Source organism: Protomyctophum parallelum (genome assembly GCF_964188405.1).
Source record: "Protomyctophum parallelum genome assembly, chromosome: 5".
Lineage (NCBI taxonomy): Eukaryota > Metazoa > Chordata > Actinopteri > Myctophiformes > Myctophidae > Protomyctophum > Protomyctophum parallelum.
In genome coordinates, this window is record NC_139702.1 from 16,396,273 (window position 1) to 16,421,869 (window position 25,597).

Here is a 25,597-nt window from a genome sequence, read left to right on the forward strand (position 1 = left end):
ATACCTCATGTTTCTGTATCAGTGGTGCTCAATATTTCACGTAAAGGACCCCATCAATTATATGTATCTGACACCCATCTGAAAATATGTTGTTCCAGGGACCCCCCCCCCCCCCCCTCCCCCACACCCCAGAAGCAAAGATTTGAGTTAAAAATGTTCGCTCTGAAAGAATATATAGGCTAACGTATTATTCAGAATTTGCGCCACATCTTCACGATGCTTTAAAAAAATAGCAGATCTACAAGCTCGGTGCCGCGTTATGAGCTTGTAGACAGCTTGTAGATCTGTTTCTTCAGGTACTTCAATATAGTTTGTTGTTTGTTATATCGATATATTATTCCAACTCGTAGCAGGGACCAAAACAAAGTGACACAGAGTTATTTCTGTTGTATCAACACCGGGTGAAAAGCACTGCTCTACAACAAGACTATAATTTGTTCACTAATAAGATCTCTTAGTCCTCTGGTTTAGTGTCTAATTTTCCATATGCAGACCAGTTAATGGTAAGGTGCTAACAAGGTATAACTTTCCATAGACAGCCCATTCATCCAAACAGAAAAATCCTCTCTTATTGTATTAAACAACATCAAACTCACCAACATTGCAGCTGTACGAAAAGCTTGAATTATTCTCGTTCTATCCTCAAAGTGTTTGTTTCATAAAAATCCACTGTAGACATGTTGTTATTATGAGCTACTTTCTGTCCTTGCAGGTGATTATTTTTATTTTTATTTTTATTAAGTTGCAGTTTGGAAGTGCTCGTTAGACATCACTCAACTGCCCTGTGTGCCACCTGTTTATAATTATCACATAACGCAGGAGGCAGCAGGACGCGGCGTTACTGAAAACGAGTGCTTCCAAACTCTGATGACAACATGGCCGCGGTCTGCACATGGGCAATGCTGTGGACACTCACCTGTCAATCAATGGAGTCTGCCCCGCCCTGTCCCAGCTGCTGTCACTCAACTATGATGATTGGCAGCTCAGCCATTCAAATTTTGGTTAAAAGGCGCTCTAAACAAACATTAAAAGTTCATAGACTTGGCTGCCATTCGAATTTTGGTTAAAAAGCGCTCTAAACAAACATTAAAAGTTCATAGACTTGGCTGCCATTCGAATTTTGGTTAAAAAGCGCTCTAAACAAACATTAAAAGTTCAAAGACTTGGCTTCCATATGATGTAATTTCAAAAGCCCGTCAAAAAATATGAAATTGAAACATTATGTAATATAATTATGCATACAACAAAACATTATGTAATATAATTATGCATACAACAAAACATTATGTAAATGCATACAATAAAGCCCCAAGTCTCCCAAAGGTTGTCAAGGTTTATTTTCTACATGGTATTCACCGCGGTGTGTGTGTGTGTGTGTGTGTGTGTGTGTGTGTGTGTGTGTGTGTGTGTGTGTGTGTGTGTGTGTGTGTGTGTGTGTGTGTGTGTGTGTGTGTGTGTGTGTGTGTGTGTGTGTGTGTGCGTGCGTGCGTGCGGTAAGCGCACAGCAGAGGGATTGTCAACTTGATGAGAGGATGATCTGTGTGAGGAGGACGGCTTAGGCTGTAACACAAAAGCAAAGGAGGGAGAGAGAGAGAGAGAGAGAGAGAGAGAGAGAGAGAGAGAGAGAGAGAGAGAGAGAGAGAGAGAGAGAACTAAATGGTTACTGACGAAAACTAAATGGAAACTAAATAAAAACTAAGCTATGATGACTATATAACGAAGACTAAATATACTGACAATTTCGTTAAAAAGAAATTCATTAAAATGTTAGGGACTATAGTAGTGGACAAGAGGTCCAGAATAAGTCATTTTACAATTAGTTGCATGCTGAAAATAGACGATCTGTGAGCTTGTAGATCTGCTATTTTCAGCATCTGAAAAAAAAAACAGCCATTTCGATGGCATCAAAACACATTTTGTTCGACTAAATCAACCGTAGATTTAGTCGACTAAAATCTTATGACATTTAATCGACTGAAACTAGACTAACACTAAAACATTCCCGGGTGACTAAAATGTGCCAAAAAAACGAACGAAATGAAAACTATTCAAGAGACTAAATGGACTAAAAACTATGAAATCTAAATTTGCTGCCAAAACACTGAAACTTGTACTATTTGGCCGAAACCGATACTTTTCCGATGCTGATACTGCAGTATCGGGACATCTCTCTACCAATCACTCCTCACCAGTGTTGTTTTCGTCGACTAAAACTAAGACGAGAAATGTTCGTCGACTACCTTTTTCCACTGACGAAAACTAAATGGAAACTAAATTAAAACTAAGCTATGATGACTAAAACTAAGACTAAATATATTGACAATTTCCTTCGACAAATAAAAACTAGACTAAAATGTTAGGAAGGGACTAGTGGACAAGAGATCCAGTAGAAGTCATTTTACACTTGGTTTGCATGCGTTGCGACGCGTTGTGAGCTTGTAGATCGGCTATTTTCAGCAAGTGTAAAAACACTCATTACGACGGCATCAAGGCCCGCCAAAAATATTTTTTAGTCGACTAAAGACTAACACTAAGACATTTCAGGTGACTAAAATGTGACTGAAACTAAATGAAAGTTTCAGTCCAAAGACTATATGACTAAACTAAAATAGAAACAACAGTGCTCACCTCCTCTCACGGTGACTTTGGCCAGCGCCTCGGAGGACCCGATGTGATTGGCGGCCACGCACTTGTAGGTGCCGGCGTCGCTGGGCGTGACGCTGCCCACCAGGAGCTCCCCGCCCTGGGTGATCTCTGCCAGCGCCGACATGGGCACGCTGCCCGGCCGGCTCCAGCTGAACGTCATTGGGTGGCTGCCGTGCGCCAGGCACTGCAGACGTAGGGCGTCGCCTGGCCGGAGCTTCACCTGGTCGGGCAGGGAGGTGGCGTAGGGAGGGGCTGCGACCAGGAGGGAGAACAAGGAAAGAGCGCAAGCGAATTAGAGGCATGAGCGGTGGCCGAAACGGTTTGCGGAGAGACCCCCCGGAAAAGAAATCCCCGTTAATTTTCCTCATAGACTTTTCAAAAAGTGTTTATTTAACGACGTTTACGCCGCGGACAAAGACAACTGGAGTTGTGACCCGTCATGATCAAATAATTAGAAAGATTTTTTTTTAAAGGCAGGATGCAACACTTTTAGATTTTTGTTTTTCTTCTTACAAATTATTTGACAATTTATATTCAAAATCAATGTTAACTCAACTCTGAGAGTGTACAAGTGTAAACATTTGTACACTCTCAGTAAAACAGGCCGACTCACTTCTACTCACACTGAGAGAAGATTCTGTACTCAGTTCAGTTCTACCTCCAGCTGGGAGAAGGTTCTGTACTCAGTTCTACCTCCACCTGGGAGAAGGTTCTGTATTCAGTTCAGTTCTACCTCCAGCTGGGAGAAGGTTCTGTACTCAGTTCTACCTCCAGCTGGGAGAAGGTTCTGTACTCAGTTCAGTTCTACCTCCAGCTGGGAGAAGGTTCTGTACTCAGTTCTACCTCCAGCTGGGAGAAGGTTCTGTACTCAGTTCAGTTCTACCTCCAGCTGGGAGAAGGTTCTGTACTCAGTTCAGTTCTACCTCCAGCTGGGAGAAGGTTCTGTTCTCAGTTCAGTTCTACCTCCAGCTGGGAGAAGGTTCTGTACTCAGTTCAGTTCTACCTCCAGCTGGGAGAAGGTTCTGTACTCAGTTCAGTTCTACCTCCAGCTGGGAGAAGGTTCTGTACTCAGTTCAGTTCTACCTCCAGCTGAGAGAAGGTTCTGTACTCAGTTCTACCTCCAGCTGGGAGAAGGTTCTGTACTCAGTTCAGTTCTACCTCCAGCTGGGAGAAGGTTCTGTACTCAGTTCAGTTCTACCTCCAGCTGAGAGAAGGTTCTGTACTCAGTTCTACCTCCAGCTGGGAGAAGGTTCTGTACTCAGTTCAGTTCTACCTCCAGCTAGGAGAAGGTTCTGTACTCAGTTCAGTTCTACCTCCAGCTGGGAGAAGGTTCTGTACTCAGTTCTACCTCCAGCTGGGAGAAGGTTCTGTTCTCAGTTCTACCTCCAGCTGGGAGAAGGTTCTGTACTCAGTTCTACCTCCAGCTGGGAGAAGGTTCTGTACTCAGTTCAGTTCTACCTCCAGCTGAGAGAAGGTTCTGTACTCAGTTCTACTCACACTGAGAGAAGGTTCTGTACTCAGTTCTACCTCCAGCTGGGAGAAGGTTCTATACTCAGTTCAGTTCTACCTCCAGCTGGGAGAAGGTTCTGTACTCAGTTCAGTTCTACCTCCATCTGGGAGAAGGTTCTGTACTCAGTTCTACCTCCAGCTGGGAGAAGGTTCTGTACTCAGTTCAGATCCACCTCCAGCTGGGAGAAGGTTCTGTACTCAGTTCAGTTCTACCTCCAGCTGGGAGAAGGTTCTGTACTCAGTTCAGTTCTACCTCCAGCTGAGAGAAGGTTCTGTACTCAGTTCTACTCACACTGAGACAAGGTTCTGTACTCAGTTCTACCTCCAGCTGGGAGAAGGTTCTGTACTCAGTTCAGTTCTACCTCCAGCTGGGAGAAGGTTCTGTACTCAGTTCAGTTCTACCTCCAGCTAGGAGAAGGTTCTGTACTCAGTTCAGTTCTACCTCCAGCTGAGAGAAGGTTCTGTACTCAGTTCTACTCACACTGAGAGAAGGTTCTGTACTAAGTTCTACTCACACTGGGAGAAGGTTCTGTACTCAGTTCAGTTCTACCTCCATCTGGGAGAAGGTTCTGTACTCAGTTCTACCTCCAGCTGGGAGAAGGTTCTGTACTCAGTTCAGATCCACCTCCAGCTGGGAGAAGGTTCTGTACTCAGTTCAGTTCTACCTCCAGCTGGGAGAAGGTTCTGTACTCAGTTCAGTTCTACCTCCAGCTGAGAGAAGGTTCTGTACTCAGTTCTACTCACACTGAGACAAGGTTCTGTACTCAGTTCTACCTCCAGCTGGGAGAAGGTTCTGTACTCAGTTCAGTTCTACCTCCAGCTGGGAGAAGGTTCTGTACTCAGTTCAGTTCTACCTCCAGCTAGGAGAAGGTTCTGTACTCAGTTCAGTTCTACCTCCAGCTGGGAGAAGGTTCTGTACTCAGTTCTACCTCCAGCTGGGAGAAGGTTCTGTACTCAGTTCAGTTCTACCTCCAGCTGGGAGAAGGTTCTGTACTCAGTTCTACCTCCAGCTGGGAGAAGGTTCTGTACTCAGTTCAGTTCTACCTCCAGCTGGGAGAAGGTTCTGTACTCAGTTCAGTTCTACCTCCAGCTGGGAGAAGGTTCTGTTCTCAGTTCTACCTCCAGCTGGGAGAAGGTTCTGTACTCAGTTCAGTTCTACCTCCAGCTGGGAGAAGGTTCTGTACTCAGTTCAGTTCTACCTCCAGCTGGGAGAAGGTTCTGTACTCAGTTCAGTTCTACCTCCAGCTAGGAGAAGGTTCTGTACTCAGTTCAGTTCTACCTCCAGCTGGGAGAAGGTTCTGTACTCAGTTCTACCTCCAGCTGGGAGAAGGTTCTGTTCTCAGTTCTACCTCCAGCTGGGAGAAGGTTCTGTACTCAGTTCAGTTCTACCTCCAGCTGGGAGAAGGTTCTGTACTCAGTTCTACCTCCAGCTGAGAGAAGGTTCTGTACTCAGTTCAGTTCTACCTCCAGCTGGGAGAAGGTTCTGTACTCAGTTCAGTTCTACCTCCAGCTGAGAGAAGGTTCTGTACTCAGTTCAGTTCTACCTCCAGCTGGGAGAAGGTTCTGTACTCAGTTCAGTTCTACCTCCAGCTGAGAGAAGGTTCTGTACTCAGTTCTACTCACACTGAGAGAAGGTTCTGTACTCAGTTCAACTCACACTGGGAGAAGGTTCTGTACTCAGTTCAGTTCTACCTCCATCTGGGAGAAGGTTCTGTACTCAGTTCCACCTCCAGCTGGGAGAAGGTTCTGTACTCAGTTCAGTTCTACCTCCAGCTGGGAGAAGGTTCTGTACTCAGTTCAGTTCTACCTCCAGCTGAGAGAAGGTTCTGTACTCAGTTCTACTCACACTGAGACAAGGTTCTGTACTCAGTTCTACCTCCAGCTGGGAGAAGGTTCTGTACTCAGTTCAGTTCTACCTCCAGCTGGGAGAAGGTTCTGTACTCAGTTCTACTCACACTGAGAGAAGGTTCTGTACTCAGTTCTACTCACACTGGGAGAAGGTTCTGTACTCAGTTCAGTTCTACCTCCATCTGGGAGAAGGTTCTGTACTCAGTTCTACCTCCAGCTGGGAGAAGGTTCTGTACTCAGTTCAGTTCCACCTCCAGCTGGGAGAAGGTTCTGTACTCAGTTCAGTTCTACCTCCAGCTGGGAGAAGGTTCTGTACTCAGTTCAGTTCTACCTCCAGCTGAGAGAAGGTTCTGTACTCAGTTCTACTCACACTGAGACAAGGTTCTGTACTCAGTTCAGTTCTACCTCCAGCTGGGAGAAGGTTCTGTACTCAGTTCAGTTCTACCTCCAGCTGAGAGAAGGTTCTGTACTCAGTTCTACTCACACTGAGACAAGGTTCTGTACTCAGTTCAGTTCTACCTCCAGCTAGGAGAAGGTTCTGTACTCAGTTCAGTTCTACCTCCAGCTGGGAGAAGGTTCTGTACTCAGTTCTACCTCCAGCTGGGAGAAGGTTCTGTACTCAGTTCAGTTCTACCTCCAGCTGGGAGAAGGTTCTGTACTCAGTTCTACCTCCAGCTGGGAGAAGGTTCTGTACTCAGTTCAGTTCTACCTCCAGCTGGGAGAAGGTTCTGTACTCAGTTCAGTTCTACCTCCAGCTGGGAGAAGGTTCTGTTCTCAGTTCTACCTCCAGCTGGGAGAAGGTTCTGTACTCAGTTCAGTTCTACCTCCAGCTGGGAGAAGGTTCTGTACTCAGTTCAGTTCTACCTCCAGCTGGGAGAAGGTTCTGTACTCAGTTCAGTTCTACCTCCAGCTAGGAGAAGGTTCTGTACTCAGTTCAGTTCTACCTCCAGCTGGGAGAAGGTTCTGTACTCAGTTCTACCTCCAGCTGGGAGAAGGTTCTGTTCTCAGTTCTACCTCCAGCTGGGAGAAGGTTCTGTACTCAGTTCAGTTCTACCTCCAGCTGGGAGAAGGTTCTGTACTCAGTTCTACCTCCAGCTGAGAGAAGGTTCTGTACTCAGTTCAGTTCTACCTCCAGCTGGGAGAAGGTTCTGTACTCAGTTCAGTTCTACCTCCAGCTGAGAGAAGGTTCTGTACTCAGTTCAGTTCTACCTCCAGCTGGGAGAAGGTTCTGTACTCAGTTCAGTTCTACCTCCAGCTGAGAGAAGGTTCTGTACTCAGTTCTACTCACACTGAGAGAAGGTTCTGTACTCAGTTCAACTCACACTGGGAGAAGGTTCTGTACTCAGTTCAGTTCTACCTCCATCTGGGAGAAGGTTCTGTACTCAGTTCCACCTCCAGCTGGGAGAAGGTTCTGTACTCAGTTCAGTTCTACCTCCAGCTGGGAGAAGGTTCTGTACTCAGTTCAGTTCTACCTCCAGCTGAGAGAAGGTTCTGTACTCAGTTCTACTCACACTGAGACAAGGTTCTGTACTCAGTTCTACCTCCAGCTGGGAGAAGGTTCTGTACTCAGTTCAGTTCTACCTCCAGCTGGGAGAAGGTTCTGTACTCAGTTCTACTCACACTGAGAGAAGGTTCTGTACTCAGTTCTACTCACACTGGGAGAAGGTTCTGTACTCAGTTCAGTTCTACCTCCATCTGGGAGAAGGTTCTGTACTCAGTTCTACCTCCAGCTGGGAGAAGGTTCTGTACTCAGTTCAGTTCCACCTCCAGCTGGGAGAAGGTTCTGTACTCAGTTCAGTTCTACCTCCAGCTGGGAGAAGGTTCTGTACTCAGTTCAGTTCTACCTCCAGCTGAGAGAAGGTTCTGTACTCAGTTCTACTCACACTGAGACAAGGTTCTGTACTCAGTTCAGTTCTACCTCCAGCTGGGAGAAGGTTCTGTACTCAGTTCAGTTCTACCTCCAGCTGAGAGAAGGTTCTGTACTCAGTTCTACTCACACTGAGACAAGGTTCTGTACTCAGTTCAGTTCTACCTCCAGCTGGGAGAAGGTTCTGTACTCAGTTCTACCTCCACCTGGGAGAAGGTTCTGTATTCAGTTCAGTTCTACCTCCAGCTGGGAGAAGGTTCTGTACTCAGTTCTACCTCCAGCTGGGAGAAGGTTCTGTACTCAGTTCAGTTCTACCTCCAGCTGGGAGAAGGTTCTGTACTCAGTTCTACCTCCAGCTGGGAGAAGGTTCTGTACTCAGTTCAGTTCTACCTCCAGCTGGGAGAAGGTTCTGTACTCAGTTCAGTTCTACCTCCAGCTGGGAGAAGGTTCTGTTCTCAGTTCTACCTCCAGCTGGGAGAAGGTTCTGTACTCAGTTCAGTTCTACCTCCAGCTGGGAGAAGGTTCTGTACTCAGTTCAGTTCTACCTCCAGCTGGGAGAAGGTTCTGTACTCAGTTCAGTTCTACCTCCAGCTAGGAGAAGGTTCTGTACTCAGTTCAGTTCTACCTCCAGCTGGGAGAAGGTTCTGTTCTCAGTTCTACCTCCAGCTGGGAGAAGGTTCTGTACTCAGTTCAGTTCTACCTCCAGCTGGGAGAAGGTTCTGTACTCAGTTCTACCTCCAGCTGGGAGAAGGTTCTGTACTCAGTTCAGTTCTACCTCCAGCTGGCAGAAGGTTCTGTACTCAGTTCAGTTCTACCTCCAGCTGAGAGAAGGTTCTGTACTCAGTTCAGTTCTACCTCCAGCTGGGAGAAGGTTCTGTACTCAGTTCTACTCACACTGAGAGAAGGTTCTGTACTCAGTTCAACTCACACTGGGAGAAGGTTCTGTACTCAGTTCAGTTCTACCTCCATCTGGGAGAAGGTTCTGTACTCAGTTCTACCTCCAGCTGGGAGAAGGTTCTGTACTCAGTTCAGTTCCACCTCCAGCTGAGAGAAGGTTCTGTACTCAGTTCAGTTCTACCTCCAGCTGGGAGAAGGTTCTGTACTCAGTTCAGTTCTACCTCCAGCTGAGAGAAGGTTCTGTACTCAGTTCAGTTCTACCTCCAGCTGAGAGAAGGTTCTGTACTCAGTTCAGTTCTACCTCCAGCTGGGAGAAGGTTCTGTACTCAGTTCAGTTCCACCTCCAGCTGGGAGAAGGTTCTGTACTCAGTTCAGTTCTACCTCCAGCTGAGAGAAGGTTCTGTACTCAGTTCTACTCACACTGAGACAAGGTTCTGTACTCAGTTCTACCTCCAGCTGGGAGAAGGTTCTGTACTCAGTTCAGTTCTACCTCCAGCTGGGAAAAGGTTCTGTACTCAGTTCTACTCACACTGAGAGAAGGTTCTGTACTCAGTTCTACTCACACTGGGAGAAGGTTCTGTACTCAGTTCAGTTCTACCTCCATCTGGGAGAAGGTTCTGTACTCAGTTCTACCTCCAGCTGGGAGAAGGTTCTGTACTCAGTTCAGTTCCACCTCCAGCTGGGAGAAGGTTCTGTACTCAGTTCAGTTCTACCTCCAGCTGGGAGAAGGTTCTGTACTCAGTTCAGTTCTACCTCCAGCTGAGAGAAGGTTCTGTACTCAGTTCTACTCACACTGAGACAAGGTTCTGTACTCAGTTCTACCTCCAGCTGGGAGAAGGTTCTGTACTCAGTTCAGTTCTACCTCCAGCTGGGAGAAGGTTCTGTACTCAGTTCTACTCACACTGAGAGAAGGTTCTGTACTCAGTTCTACTCACACTGGGAGAAGGTTCTGTACTCAGTTCAGTTCTACCTCCATCTGGGAGAAGGTTCTGTACTCAGTTCTACCTCCAGCTGGGAGAAGGTTCTGTACTCAGTTCAGTTCCACCTCCAGCTGGGAGAAGGTTCTGTACTCAGTTCAGTTCTACCTCCAGCTGGGAGAAGGTTCTGTACTCAGTTCAGTTCCACCTCCAGCTGGGAGAAGGTTCTGTACTCAGTTCAGTTCTACCTCCAGCTGGGAGAAGGTTCTGTACTCAGTTCTACTCACACTGAGAGAAGGTTCTGTACTCAGTTCAGTTCTACCTCCAGCTGAGAGAAGGTTCTGTTCTCAGTTCTACCTCCAGCTGGGCGAAGGTTCTGTACTCAGTTCAGTTCTACCTCCAGCTGGGAGAAGGTTCTGTACTCAGTTCAGTTCTACCTCCAACTGGGAGAAGGTTCTGTACTCAGTTCAGTTCTACCTCCAGCTGGGAGAAGGTTCTGTACTCAGTTCAGTTCTACCTCCAACTGGGAGAAGGTTCTGTACTCAGTTTTACCTCCAGCTGGGAGAAGGTTCTGTACTCAGTTCAGTTCTACCTCCAGCTGGGAGAAGGTTCTGTACTCAGTTCAGTTCTACCTCCAGCTGGGAGAAGGTTCTGTTCTCAGTTCTACCTCCAGCTGGGAGAAGGTTCTGTACTCAGTTCAGTTCTACCTCCAGCTGGGAGAAGGTTCTGTACTCAGTTCAGTTCTACCTCCAGCTGGGAGAAGGTTCTGTACTCAGTTCAGTTCTACCTCCAGCTGAGAGAAGGTTCTGTACTCAGTTCTACCTCCAGCTGGGAGAAGGTTCTGTACTCAGTTCAGTTCTACCTCCAGCTGGGAGAAGGTTCTGTACTCAGTTCAGTTCTACCTCCATCTGGGAGAAGGTTCTGTACTCAGTTCTACCTCCAGCTGGGAGAAGGTTCTGTACTCAGTTCAGTTCTACCTCCAGCTGGGAGAAGGTTCTGTACTCAGTTCAGTTCTACCTCCAGCTGGGAGAAGGTTCTGTACTCAGTTCTACTCACACTGAGAGAAGGTTCTGTACTCAGTTCAGTTCTACCTCCAGCTGAGAGAAGGTTATGTTCTCAGTTCTACCTCCAGCTGGGCGAAGGTTCTGTACTCAGTTCAGTTCTACCTCCAGCTGGGAGAAGGTTCTGTACTCAGTTCAGTTCTACCTCCAACTGGGAGAAGGTTCTGTACTCAGTTTTACCTCCAGCTGGGAGAAGGTTCTGTACTCAGTTCAGTTCTACCTCCAGCTGGGAGAAGGTTCTGTACTCAGTTCAGTTCTACCTCCAGCTGGGAGAAGGTTCTGTTCTCAGTTCTACCTCCAGCTGGGAGAAGGTTCTGTACTCAGTTCAGTTCTACCTCCAGCTGGGAGAAGGTTCTGTACTCAGTTCAGTTCTACCTCCAGCTGGGAGAAGGTTCTGTACTCAGTTCAGTTCTACCTCCAGCTGAGAGAAGGTTCTGTACTCAGTTCTACCTCCAGCTGGGAGAAGGTTCTGTACTCAGTTCAGTTCTACCTCCATCTGGGAGAAGGTTCTGTACTCAGTTCTACCTCCAGCTGGGAGAAGGTTCTGTACTCAGTTCAGTTCTACCTCCAGCTGGGAGAAGGTTCTGTACTCAGTTCAGTTCTACCTCCAACTGGGAGAAGGTTCTGTACTCAGTTCAGTTCTACCTCCAGCTGAGAGAAGGTTCTGCACTCAGTTCTACTCAGTGTTGTTTTTGGCAGCAAATTTCTATTTTAGTTTTAGTCGTATAGTCTTTGGACTGAAACTTCATTTAGTTTTAGTCACATTTTAGTCACCTGGAAATGTCTTAGTGTTAGTCTAGTTTTAGTCGACTAAATGTCATAAAATTTTAGTCGACTAAATCTACAGGTGATTTAGTCGACTAAAATGTGTTTTGGTGGGCCTTGATGCCGTCGTAATGAGTGTTTTTACACTTGCTGAAAATAGCCGATCTACAAGCTTGTAGATCAGCTATTTTCAGCATGCAACCAAGTGTAAAATGACTTCTCTTGTCCACTAGTCCCTTCTTAACATTTTAGTCTAGTTTTTATTTGTCGACGAAATTGTCAGTAGGCCTATATTTAGTCTTAGTTTTAGTCGTCATAGCTTAGTTTTCATTTAGTTTCCATTCGTTTTTGTCAGTGGAAAAAGGTAGTCGACGAACATTTTTCGTACTAGTTTTAGTCGACGAAAACAACACTGGTTCTACTCACACTCCACCTCCAGCTGGGAGAAGGCCTGGCTGTAGCCGTGCTGGTTGGTGGCGTTGCAGATGTACTGTCCCGAGTCCTGCCGGCCCACACTGCTCAGCGTCAGCACGCCACCCACCACGCTGTGGCGCCACGGCAGCGGCGCGCGCAGTTTGGACCAGGCGATGGCGGGGGGAGGGGAACCTCAAAGGAGAGAACGAGATAGGGTTACATTACTGCCATGGAGAGAACGAGACAGAGTTACATTACAGACATGGAGAGAACGAGATAGGGTTACATTACAGACAGGAGAGAACGAGATAGGGTTACATTACAGCCATGGAGAGAATGAGATACGGTTACATTACAGACAGGAGAGAACGAGATAGGGTTACATTACAGCCATGGAGAGAACGAGATAGGGTTACATTACAGACAGGAGAGAACGAGATAGAGTTACATTACAGACAGGAGAGAACGAGTTACATTACAGACAGGAGAGAACGAGATAGGGTTACATTACAGACAGGAGAGAACGAGATAGGGTTACATTACAGACAGGAGAGAACGAGATAGAGTTACATTACAGACAGGAGAGAACGAGTTACATTACAGACAGGAGAGAACGAGATAGGGTTACATTACAGACAGGAGAGAACGAGATAGGGTTACATTACAGCAATGGAGAGAACGAGATAGGGTTACATTACAGACAGGAGAGAACGAGATAGGGTTACATTACAGACAGGAGAGAACGAGATAGAGTTACATTACAGACAGGAGAGAACGAGATAGGGTTACATTACAGACAGGAGAGAACGAGATAGGGTTACATTACAGACAGGAGAGAACGAGATAGGGTTACATTACAGACAGGAGAGAACGAGATAGAGTTACATTACAGCCATGGAGAGAACGAGATAGGGTTACATTACATTACAGACAGGAGATATCAAATCAAATCAACCTTTTTTTATAACCAGTCAGTCAGTCAGTCAGTCAGTGTGTAAACAGACAGACAGACAGACAGACAGACAGACAGACAGACAGACAGACAGACAGACAGACAGACAGACAGACAACACTGATATACTGAAGGATTGGCAGTGCATGGCACGTTATATGTGTGTGTGTGTGTGTGTGTGTGTGTGTGTGTGTGTGTGTGTGTTTGTGTGTGTGTGTGTGTGTGTGTGTGTGTGTGTGTGTGTGTGTGTGTGTGTGTGTGTGTGTGTGTGCACGATAGCAGAAACTCTACCGCCCGCTCCGTCGAGGCACACACAAACAAACAAGCCCCTAATACCACCACTTTTACAGAACAACAACATAAACGATAGAAACCAACAGACAAACTACACAAACCTTTGTTGCTCTCACAACAATGATGATGCTGGCAAAAGGATTCAAGATAGAAGAGGGTTAGAAGAGAGATTGAAGGGCCCCTGGGGCTCCTTGAGGGTAACTACAGTGGTACTGACTCACCAGTGGCCCCTGCTGGTCGTTGAGGGTAACTACAGTGATACTCACCAGTGGCCCCTGGGGGTCGTTGAGGGTAACTACAGTGGTACTGACTCACCAGTGGCCCCTGGGGGTCGTTGAGGGTAACTACAGTGGTACTCACCAGTGGCCCCTGCTGGTCGTTGAGGGTAACTACAGTGATACTCACCAGTGGCCCCTGGGGGTCATTGAGGGTAACTACAGTGGTACTCACCAGTGGCCCCTGGGGGTCGTTGAGGGTAACTACAGTGGTACTCACCAGTGGCCCCTGGGGGTCGTTGAGGGTAACTACAGTGGTACTCACCAGTGGCCCCTGGGGGTCGTTGAGGGTAACTACAGTGGTATTCACCAGTGGCCCCTGGGGGTCGTTGAGGGTAACTACAGTGTTAACACCAGTGGCCCCTGGGGGTCATTGAGGGTAACTACAGTGGTACTCACCAGTGGCCCCTGGGGGTCGTTGAGGGTAACTACAGTGGTACTCACCAGTGACCCCTGGGGGTCGTTGAGGGTAACTACAGTGGTACTCACCAGTGACCCCTGGGGGTCGTTGAGGGTAACTACAGTGGTATTCACCAGTGGCCCCTGGGGGTCGTTGAGGGTAACTACAGTGGTACTCACCAGTGGCCCCTGGGGGTCGTTGAGGGTAACTACAGTGGTACTCACCAGTGGCCCCTGGGGGTCGTTGAGGGTAACTACAGTGGTACTCACCAGTGGCCCCTGGGGGTCGTTGAGGGTAACTACAGTGGTACTCACCAGTGGCCCCTGGGGGTCGTTGAGGGTAACTACAGTGGTACTCACCAGTGGCCCCTGGGGGTCGTTGAGGGTAACTACAGTGTTAACACCAGTGGCCCCTGGGGGTCGTTGAGGGTAACTACAGTGTTAACACCAGTGACCCCTGGGGGTCGTTGAGGGTAACTACAGTGGTACTCACCAGTGGCCCCTGGGGGTCGTTGAGGGTAACTACAGTGGTACTCACCAGTGACCCCTGGGGGTCGTTGAGGGTAACTACAGTGGTACTCACCAGTGACCCCTGGGGGTCGTTGAGGGTAACTACAGTGGTATTCACCAGTGGCCCCTGGGGGTCGTTGAGGGTAACTACAGTGGTACTCACCAGTGGCCCCTGGGGGTCGTTGAGGGTAACTACAGTGGTACTCACCAGTGGCCCCTGGGGGTCGTTGAGGGTAACTACAGTGGTACTCACCAGTGGCGTGACACTGCATGGTGACAGAGTGACCCTCCACGGCGGTCAGTTCCTGGGGGGTCACGGAGGCGACTGGCGCCCCCTGGCCGCCCTCCACCACCAGCTCCACCTTGACCTCCGTCAGCCCCTCGTTGCTCTCGCCCTGGCACACGTACACCCCCGAGTCCTCCGGGCGCACCGCCTCCCACTGGGGATCGAACCGCAGAAGAAGAAGAAGAATAGGAAGAAAGGCGAAACGCAGGTAGAAACGCAGGTCTCGTTGAAAATGAACTATAGGCGCGTTTTATCGCTTCACCTTTGAAAGTAGCAAAGTACAACCTTGAACCTTATGGCGATTAAATAGTTATATTTATTGTTATTGTTTTTATTGTTATTATTGTCATTGTCATTATTATTGTTGTTGTTATTGTTATTATAGTGACCTGTATGGTGTTGCTGTCGTCCCTCAGGGAGGTGAACAGCTGCAGGGTGGAGCCCTGTCTCTTATCATATTATATTATATTATATTATATATAATAACCTGTATGGTGTTGGAGTCGTCCCTCAGGGAGGTGAACAGCTGCAGGGTGGAGCCCTGTCTCTTATCATATTATATTATATTATATTATATTATATTATATTATATTATATTATATTATATTATATTATATTATATTATATTATTATTATATTGTTATTATATATAATAACCTGTATGGTGTTGGAGTCGTCCCTCAGGGAGGTGAACAGCTGGAGGGTGGAGCCCTGTCTCTTATTATATTATATTATATTATATTATATTATATTATATTATATTATATTATATTATATTATATTATATTATATATAATAACCTGTATGGTGTTGGAGTCGTCCCTCAGGGAGGTGAACAGCTGCAGGGTGGAGCCTTGTCTCTTCCATGTGAGCTGCGGGCGGGGCCGGCCGGTGGCGCGGCACTCCACAGACACGGGTTCCCCCGCCCGGACCCTCAGGGGCCCCGGGGGGGCCACGCGCACCTTGGGGGAGTCTGCACGTATGCAGGCAGACACACACACACACACACACACACACACACACACACACACACACACACACGCACGCACGCACGCACACACACAAGAGCCATAAATGCATGCTGACATACTAGCCCATTCTGACCTGAGATCAGATTCTAAAAATGTCTTCTGCATCCTGACAGTTTTCCATTCTGACCTGAGATCAGATTCTAAAAATGTCTTCTACATCCTGACAGTTTTCCATTCTGACCTGAGATCAGATTCTAAAAATGTCTTCTACATCCTGACAGTTTTCTGAAAAAGCTATGTTTCTATGTCAGTCGTTCTTTGATTTTTCAAAAATAGCAGACCTACAATAGCAGACCACTCGGTGGCGCGCTATGAGCTTGTAGATCTGCTATTTTTCAATAGCTAAAGCACGACATGATGCTAACACCAAAAGCGGTTCCCGCCCTAAATGGGCTAGATAAGAACTAAGTAGATTTAGTTGTAAAGAGAATAAAACTAAACACAGGTGACTCTCAGACACTATGGAACACATTGTACTGTACTGTACATAGTAAGTATGTATTCAAAACTACGTTACAAAGTGCTGTATAGTTAGTGACCAACAACATAACACCGTTAAGTTAAAACAGTTTCAGTGCCATAAACGTCAAGACGTCTAATTGGCAATTAAGTACCGGATGCCACGGACGACAAGACGTCTTTTTCATCCATATTTTGAATATTCCTCTAATCCGGTGTACAGGTGATGACATGCACATTACATGCATAATATAATTACAAATTATTTATTTCTTTATAATGGGAGAATTGGCACTCAAAGCCTAAACTGGTGACCACCAGGTGGCGCTAAAAGAGTTTTAAAACAGGCCACACATCAGGAGCAATTAATAACAACGAGAAATAAAACATTGACGTGCCGAAAAGGGTCAGATAAACATTTATACAAGACAATTAAAATTTATCCTAAATACAATGTGTTTTTAACAAAATCTTAAAACCATCAACCGACTCAGCATCGACAAGTCCGGTGCAACGGCCCTCTTGTTATTATATTATATATATTTATATTATATTATTATATGTACGTCAGGACCTGATGTATGACCTATGTATGACCTGATGTATGATGTATGTACCTGATGTATGACCTATGTATGTCAGGACTTGAGAGAATTCACACACATGCATGTTTACGGAAACACGGAAGGGGGTAGAGCAATGATCCGTGGGTCGGCGGTTCGAATCCCGGCTCCTCCTCCTGTCCACATGTCAAAGTGTCCTTGGGCAAGACACTGAACCCTACATCGCCTCCAATGAGTCGGTTGGTGTGAGCTCGCCACCGTCGGTGTGTGAATGTGGGAAGTGAGGACGCTGGCGTCGACTGTTCACCGCTTCACCTCCCAATGTATGAATGAATGAACCTTCACCTCCCAATGTATGAATGAATGAACCTTCACCTCCCAACGTATGAATGAATGAACCTTCACCTCCCAACGTATGAATGAATGAACCTTCACCTCCCAATGTATGAATGAATGAACCTTCACCTCCCAATGTATGAATGAATGAACCTTCAACTCCCAACGTATGAATGAATGAACCTTCACCTCCCAATGTATGAATGAATGAACCTTCACCTCCCAACGTATGAATGAATGAACCTTCACCTCCCAAAGTATGAATGAATGAACCTTCACCTCCCAATGTATGAATGAATGAACCTTCACCTCCCAAAGTATGAATGAATGAACCTTCACCTCCCAATGTATGAATGAATGAACCTTCACCTCCCAATGTATGAATGAATGAACCTTCACCTCCCAATGTATGAATGAATGAACCATTGTAAAGCGCTTTGAGCACTTGGAAAAAAAGCGCTATAAAAAATGCAATTCGTTATTATTATTATTATTATTATTATTATTATTATTATGTTTTAAGGTGTCAAACTCACATCTGACGTTCAGCATGGCGGTGCCGGAGGCGCGGCCTTCAGAGTTGGACGCCACACAGCGGTACTGTCCGTGGTTGGGGGGGCGGACGTTAGCGACGGTCAGCACCGAGCCGTCTGGACCCGTCTTGGCGTTGGCTGCAGAAACACGAGACAAGCAGTGGTGATTTATTTCGTCGACTAAAACTAAGACGAAACATGTTCGTCGACTACCTTTTCTCCACTGACGAAAACTAAATGGTAAACTAAATGAAAACTAAGCTATGATGATGACTAAAACTAAGACTTAAATATACTGACAATTTTCGTCAACAAATTAAAAACTAGACTAAAATGTTAGGAAGGGACTAGTGGACTAGAGATCCAGTTAAGTAAATCATTTTACAATGTGTTGCATGATAGCAGATCGGCTATTTTCAGTGAAAAAACTGTCAAAATACATTTGGTTTTGTAAATCAACTGTAAATTTAGTCGACTAAAATCTTATGATATTTAGTCAACTAAAACTAGACACTAAAACATTCCAGGTGACTAAAATGTGACATAAACAAATAATTATAAGGAAAAAGAACAAAAAAAGTGTTGTAACCTGCCGTTTTTTTCTACTTTCTAATTATTTGTTCGGCTCAAAAATGTGTGTTTGTTGTCATGATTTGTCACGACAAGAGCTTTTGTCCACGGCGTAAACGTCTTTAAATAAACACTTTTTGAAATGTCTATGAGGAAAATGAACGGATAATAATTTCCTGGGCCATGGTAGGGGGCGGGACTGGGCCCTGGTAGGGGGCGGGACTGGGCCCTGGTAGGGGGCGGGACTGGGCCCTGGTAGGGGGCGGGACTGGGCCATGGTAGGGGGCGGGACTGGGCCATGGTAGGGGGCAGGACTGGGCCATGGTAGGGGGCGGGACTGGGCCATGGTAGGGGGCAGGACTGGGCCATGGTAGGGGGCGGGACTGGGCCCTGGTAGGGGGCGGGACTGGGCCATGGTAGGGGGCAGGACTGGGCCATGGTAGGGGGCGGGACTAGGCCATGGTAGGGGGCGGGACTGGGCCCTGGTAGGGGGCGGGACTGCGACGCCTTATACTCTGTAAAATTAAGAAAGAATAACATGACACAGAGACGGTACGGTACACCGTACTTACCGTACGTAGCGGGTATACCGTATACTTACCCGGTAAGGCAGGGCTGTTGTTCCTCTTCCATTCCAGCTGGACGGGCCGCGCACCGCTCACCACCACGCACCTAAAGCTGGCCGACTCCCCCTGGCGCACTGCGGCCACACGGGGCTCCACTGAGACCACAGGAGCCTGTGCGCCCGCTGCAGAGACAAGAAGAAAACCCAATTATTATAGGCTAATGCTGTCGGGAGGCTACCTACTGTACCGCATAACTACAATTTTTAGGTTTTTGATTTATTTTTGGCATAAATTAGTGCTATTGAACATCGTCTGTGTGATGTGATGCTTTGTTTTAAAGATGTATAGAAGTATAGATGGAACATGGAATGAATTCTGCACTGGCCATATAAGGAGCATGTCTTGAGTGTACAGGATTTGATGAGGTCAGATCAACATATGGAATGTCAGAACAGGCCATACACTACATGGAGATCTAAGCGTGGTAGCAGTACTATAGCGGGGACATTCTCTTGAGTGTGCAGGTTTTTTTTTTAAATGGACAGGTATCAGTCAACAGGCCCGTCTAGAGTTTAAATGGAGAGGTATCAGTCAACAGGCCCGTCTAGAGTTTAAATGGACAGGTATCAGTCAACAGGCCCGTCTAGAGTTTAAATGGACAGGTATCAGTCAACAGGCCCGTCTAGAGTTTAAATGGACAGGTATCAGTCAACAGGCCCGTCTAGAGTTTAAATGGACAGGTATCAGTCAAAAGGCCCGTCTAGAGTTTAAATGGACAGGTATCAGTCAACAGGCCCGTCTAGAGTTTAAATGGACAGGTATCAGTCAAAAGGCCCGTCTAGAGTTTAAATGGACAGGTATCAGTCAACAGGCCCGTCTAGAGTTTAAATGGACAGGTATCAGTCAACAGGCCCGTCTAGAGTTTAAATGGACAGGTATCAGTCAACAGGCCCGTCTAGAGTTTAAATGGACAGGTATCAGTCAAAAGGCCCGTCTAGAGTTTAAATGGACAGGTATCAGTAAACAGGCCCGTCTAGAGTTTAAATGGACAGGTATCAGTCAACAGGCCCGTCTAGAGTTTAAATGGACAGGTATCAGTCAACAGGCCCGTCTAGAGTTTAAATGGACAGGTATCAGTCAACAGGCCCGTCTAGAGTTTAAATGGACAGGTATCAGTCAACAGGCCCGTCTAGAGTTTAAATGGACAGGTATCAGTCAAAAGGCCCGTCTAGAGTTTAAATGGACAGGTATCAGTCAACAGGCCCGTCTAGAGTTTAAATGGACATGCAGGTATCAGTCAAAAGGCCCGTCTAGAGTTTAAATGGACAGGTATCAGTCAACAGGCCCGTCTAGAGTTTAAATGGACAGGTATCAGTCAACAGGCCCGTCTAGAGTTTAAATGGACAGGTAACAGTCAACAGGCCCGTCTAGAGTTTAAATGGACAGGTATCAGTCAAAAGGCCCGTCTAGAGTTTAAATGGACAGGTATCAGTCAACAGGCCCGTCTAGAGTTTAAATGGACAGGTATCAGTCAACAGGCCCGTCTAGAGTTTAAATGGACAGGTATCAGTCAACAGGCCCGTCTAGAGTTTAAATGGACAGGTATCAGTCAACAGGCCCGTCTAGAGTTTAAATGGACAGGTATCAGTCAACAGGCCCGTCTAGAGTTTAAATGGACAGGTATCAGTCAACAGGCCCGTCTAGAGTTTAAATGGAGAGGTATCAGTCAACATGCCCGTCTAGAGTTTAAAATGGACAGGTATCAGTCAACAGGCCCGTCTAGAGTTTAAATGGACAGGTATCAGTCAACAGGCCCGTCTAATGTTTAAATGGACAGGTATCAGTCAACAGGCCCGTCTAGAGTTTAAATGGACAGGTATCAGTCAACAGGCCCGTCTAGAGTTTAAATGGACAGGTATCAGTCAAAAGGCCCGTCTAGAGTTTAAATGGACAGGTATCAGTCAACAGGCCCGTCTAGAGTTTAAATGGACAGGTATCAGTCAACAGGCCCGTCTAGAGTTTAAATGGACAGGTATCAGTCAACAGGCCCGTCTAGAGTTTAAATGGACAGGTATCAGTCAACAGGCCCGTCTAGAGTTTAAATGGACAGGTATCAGTCAAAAGGCCTGTCTAGAGTTTAAATGGACAGGTATCAGTAAACAGGCCCGTCTAGAGTTTAAATGGACAGGTATCAGTCAACAGGCCCGTCTAGAGTTTAACCCATTCTGACCTGAGATCAGATTCATACGAGGTTTCCGCCGGACACACACTGGTCTGATGAACCCATTCTGACCTGAGATCAGATTCTAAAAATGTCAGTCGCTCTTCGATTTTTCAAAAATAGCAGACCTACAAGCTCGTATCGCGCCACTCGGTGGCGCGATATGAGCTTGTAGATCTGCTATTTTTAAATAGCTAAAGCATAACATGATGCTGACACCAAAATGGGTGCCCGGTCAGAATGGGTTAAATGGACAGGTATCAGTCAACAGGCCCGTCTAGAGTTTAAATGGACAGGTATCAGTCAACAGGCCCGTCTAGAGTTTAAATGGACAGGTATCAGTCAAAAGGCCCGTCTAGAGTTTAAATGGACAGGTATCAGTCAACAGGCCCGTCTAGAGTTTAAATGGACAGGTATCAGTCAACAGGCCCGTCTAGAGTTTAAATGGACAGGTAACAGTCAACAGGCCCGTCTAGAGTTTAAATGGACAGGTATCAGTCAAAAGGCCCGTCTAGAGTTTAAATGGACAGGTATCAGTCAACAGGCCCGTCTAGAGTTTAAATGGACAGGTATCAGTCAACAGGCCCGTCTAGAGTTTAAATGGACAGGTATCAGTCAACAGGCCCGTCTAGAGTTTAAATGGACAGGTATCAGTCAACAGGCCCGTCTAGAGTTTAAATGGACAGGTATCAGTCAACAGGCCCGTCTAGAGTTTAAATGGACAGGTATCAGTCAACAGGCCCGTCTAGAGTTTAAATGGAGAGGTATCAGTCAACATGCCCGTCTAGAGTTTAAAATGGACAGGTATCAGTCAACAGGCCCGTCTAGAGTTTAAATGGACAGGTATCAGTCAACAGGCCCGTCTAATGTTTAAATGGACAGGTATCAGTCAACAGGCCCGTCTAGAGTTTAAATGGACAGGTATCAGTCAACAGGCCCGTCTAGAGTTTAAATGGACAGGTATCAGTCAAAAGGCCCGTCTAGAGTTTAAATGGACAGGTATCAGTCAACAGGCCCGTCTAGAGTTTAAATGGACAGGTATCAATCAACAGGCCCGTCTAGAGTTTAAATGGACAGGTATCAGTCAACAGGCCCGTCTAGAGTTTAAATGGACAGGTATCAGTCAACAGGCCCGTCTAGAGTTTAAATGGAGAGGTATCAGTAAACAGGCCCGTCTAGAGTTTAAATGGAGAGGTATCAGTCAACAGGCCCGTCTAGAGTTTAAATGGACAGGTATCAGTCAACAGGCCCGTCTAGAGTTTAAATGGAGAGGTATCAGTAAACAGGCCCGTCTAGAGTTTAAATGGAGAGGTATCAGTCAACAGGCCCGTCTAGAGTTTAAATGGACAGGTATCAGTCAACAGGCCCGTCTAATGTTTAAATGGACAGGTATCAGTCAACAGGCCCGTCTAGAGTTTAAATGGACAGGTATCAGTCAAAAGGGAGACGTCCAAGAGGAAGGATGGATGGGGAAGGATCAACATATGGAATGTCAGAACAGGTTGACGTATCCATGGAGATCTAAGGGTTTGAGGTTTGAGGTCAGATGTGGAGTTGCTGGCCAATATTGATGACATCAGGGATCTCCATATATGGGCTTAACTGCGACAGCGATCTATGACATCAGGGTCTCCACGTCTCCATTCCTGGGCACCATATATGGGGGCTTGCCTGGGGTGACCAACCAACCAACACCTGTGGTCGCAAATAAAATATGTTGTTCCGTAGTCCTATATCTGACTGCTTGTATTGACTAAGGTTGATAAGGTTTCCATGTTGTGAAGACTATATAGGCCTATTAAAAAGTGTGATGCATCTCAATGCATCCTAGAATCAAATCAAATCGTTACCTGGTGAATCGTAGATTCGTAATCGAATTGAATTGTGAGGGCAGTGCCAATTAATGCACACCTCTAAAATTGACATATAAATTGACATATATATAATATGGCCATGCACACAGCCATATTATATTAGCCCAAGTTTGAGAACTAGGCCAAAGCTATTTTTAGAGGGGTTTTTTTGTTTGTTATTGTTGCGTTTGTTTTGTTTTTGTGGCATAGAGGTAACAAAAAACACCTGCCCACCCGGATTGTTTTTTAGTGGAAACCAGCAAGGGATTCTTATGTCATTGCACTATAGCGACCCCTGCTGTCCGGTCATGTGAGCGACAGGGACTGCATTACACTACATTGATTGGCAATGAAAATGGAGAGAAATGGGAAAACACACACACACACACACACACACACACACACACACACACACACACACACACACACACACACACACACACACACACACACACACACACACACACAACTCTGTGAACCTTTAGTCGGGTCTGGGGGACAGATGTGTACACAAATGCCACAAAGCAAACACCAAGAGCAAATACTATGCAGATTGAACTGGATAGGAAATGTAATGACTTCGCAAAAATATTTTAATGCACAGGATGTAGTAAAGTAAAAATGCTATGTTATACTTATACCTGATCATATGCATATATATAATATCATATATATAAATCAATACATGGCAAGGCAAAACGATCTCCTTTCCAATAGTAATGACAATACATAACGCGCCATCATCAGTGGTAGCCTACGTGCAACACTGTCTATAGAATATGAACTATTGATTGATTGATGTATTAACAGTGTGCAGAATTACAGTACATTTCAAGCACAACTCAATACAAAGACTGTTAACAGTGAGTGGACGACACCATAAAGCATTACACTTGTTTACAAGAGGATCCACCTTGTTCAATTCATCAAAACATTTACAGACATACGAATATACACAACTATATAGTCAAAATAGGAAATCATCATGGGAGGTAAAAGGGGGGAAATAAACATATACAGTGAGGGGGAACAGGGGTGGGTGGTAGGCCGCTATACTATAAAGCAGTCAGTATTCAAAAACAAATGTTGTGAAAGATGTTAATTTGTTTCATCGTCAAGCTGCTAAAGCGTTGCGTGTGTGTTTTATTGCAATCCCCACCAAAAAAAAGCTTTTGTTATTACCTGAAAATAGCAGCGAACACAGAACGAGACCTATGGGAGACATATCCATGGTGAAGAGACAGCAGATGTCAGCCTATACTGTCTATTAGTCCTCTCTCTCTCTGTGTGTCTCTCTCTCTGTGTCTGTGTCTCTCTCTCTGTCTCTCTCTCTCTGTGTGTGTGTGTGTGTGTGTGTGTGTGTGTGTGTGTGTGTGTGTGTGTGTGTGTGTGTGTGTGTGTGTGTGTGTGTGTGTGTGTGTGTGTGTGTGTGTGTGTGTGTGTGTCTGTGTCTCTCTCTCTCTGTGTGTCTCTCTCTCTGTCTCTCTCTGTGTGTGTGTGTGTGTGTGTGTGTGTGTGTGTGTGTGTGTGTGTGTGTGTGTGTGTGTGTGTGTGTGTGTGTCTCTCTCTCTCTCTGTGTGTCTCTCTCTCTCTCTCTCTCTCGACCTTTAACCATCCACTGTCTGTTTGTCCTTATCTTTCCATCAAATGGAATCAGACGGAATTATTTGCTTAACGCATTTAGGATTAAGGCCGATTCTAAGTGTTTTCTAAAACAGTTTTCTTAAAAACCTCATGTTTCTATGTCAGTGGTGCTCAACCTTTTTCACGTCAAGGACGCCCAGAATTATTATGTATTTGGCCGCCAAGCGCCAACCCCCCTCTGAAAGTATGTTGTTCCAGGGCCAGGGCCCCCCTAGAAGCACAAAGATTTGAGTTAAAAAAGTTCGCTCTGAAAGAATATATAGGCCTATTCACATTCACATTTTCACTATTTTTCAAATAGCTAAAGTATAACATAATGCTAAAAACACCAAAAGGGGTTCCCGTCCTGAATGGGTTAAGTAAAACAATACTGCAATGTAGAAATAGTGCTCTGTAGTAAAAGTATCAATAGAAATACTACACTGTAGTAAAAGTCTGGGAATGCTTGAGTAAATGTAGAATGGTCTTTGATAAGAGCGGTGATGGCATCAGAAGGTCTTTGATAAGAGGGGTGAAAATAACAATTCCCCCAATTTGGGGGTGTTGAGGGCCTGGGAGACGCCCGGAAATGCTTTGGCCATGTAGCGGGGGTCGCGAGACATGGCCAAAGCATTTCCGGGGGTCATTTCCAGGGGTCTCCAGCCAAAAACGTTGAGAACCCCTGACGTAGACAACATTGAAAGTCTGGTCAGAATTGCTGTTCATTCAAGTTATTTCCTTCTAAAAAAAATGTGGTGGAGATTTCTATCATTTAGCATAGGAACCCAAACCCTCAAGGGGGTCCCCAAAACCACACGATGATAAGAGACACAATATTAACATGGTTTAGTTGATAACAACAACAGTCTCTGGACACGGTATGGTGGACCAGAGAGTATACCAGATACAGGAACAATACTCACCACTGGAGGGCGCCATGGTACAATGAACATATACGGAACACAGAGGAGGCAGAGAGAAGATGCGTTTTACTTTTAGTACAAGTATCAATACTGCAATACAGAAGTACTCTGTTACAAGTTCGGAATTCAAAATGTACTTGAGTAAAAGTACAAAAGTATTGATATCAAAAATATGTACTTACCCAAAAGTAAAAGTAGGCTACTCATTATGCTGAATCAATGTCCGATTTAAAGTTTTCAATTGTATGCAAAAATCACACCTGTGTGAACTGAGTGGTG

At 45.9% G+C, this 25,597-nt stretch overlaps 1 protein-coding gene across 1 annotated transcript; it reads right to left on the reverse strand.

Annotated features, from left to right (window-relative positions):
• Positions 1 to 1,447: 1,447 nt before the first annotated feature.
• On the reverse strand, positions 1,448 to 25,334 carry sid4 (secreted immunoglobulin domain 4; the record flags this gene model as incomplete). The annotated part of the gene is made up of 8 exons (XM_083764338.1): positions 1,448 to 1,560; positions 2,629 to 2,898; positions 11,937 to 12,116; positions 14,608 to 14,794; positions 15,441 to 15,613; positions 17,566 to 17,700; positions 18,734 to 18,880; positions 25,319 to 25,334. The coding sequence occupies 8 exons, from the start codon at positions 25,332 to 25,334 to the stop codon at positions 1,556 to 1,558; spliced, it is 1,113 nt and encodes a 370-aa protein (XP_083620464.1). The 3' UTR covers positions 1,448 to 1,555.
• Positions 25,335 to 25,597: the final 263 nt, after the last annotated feature.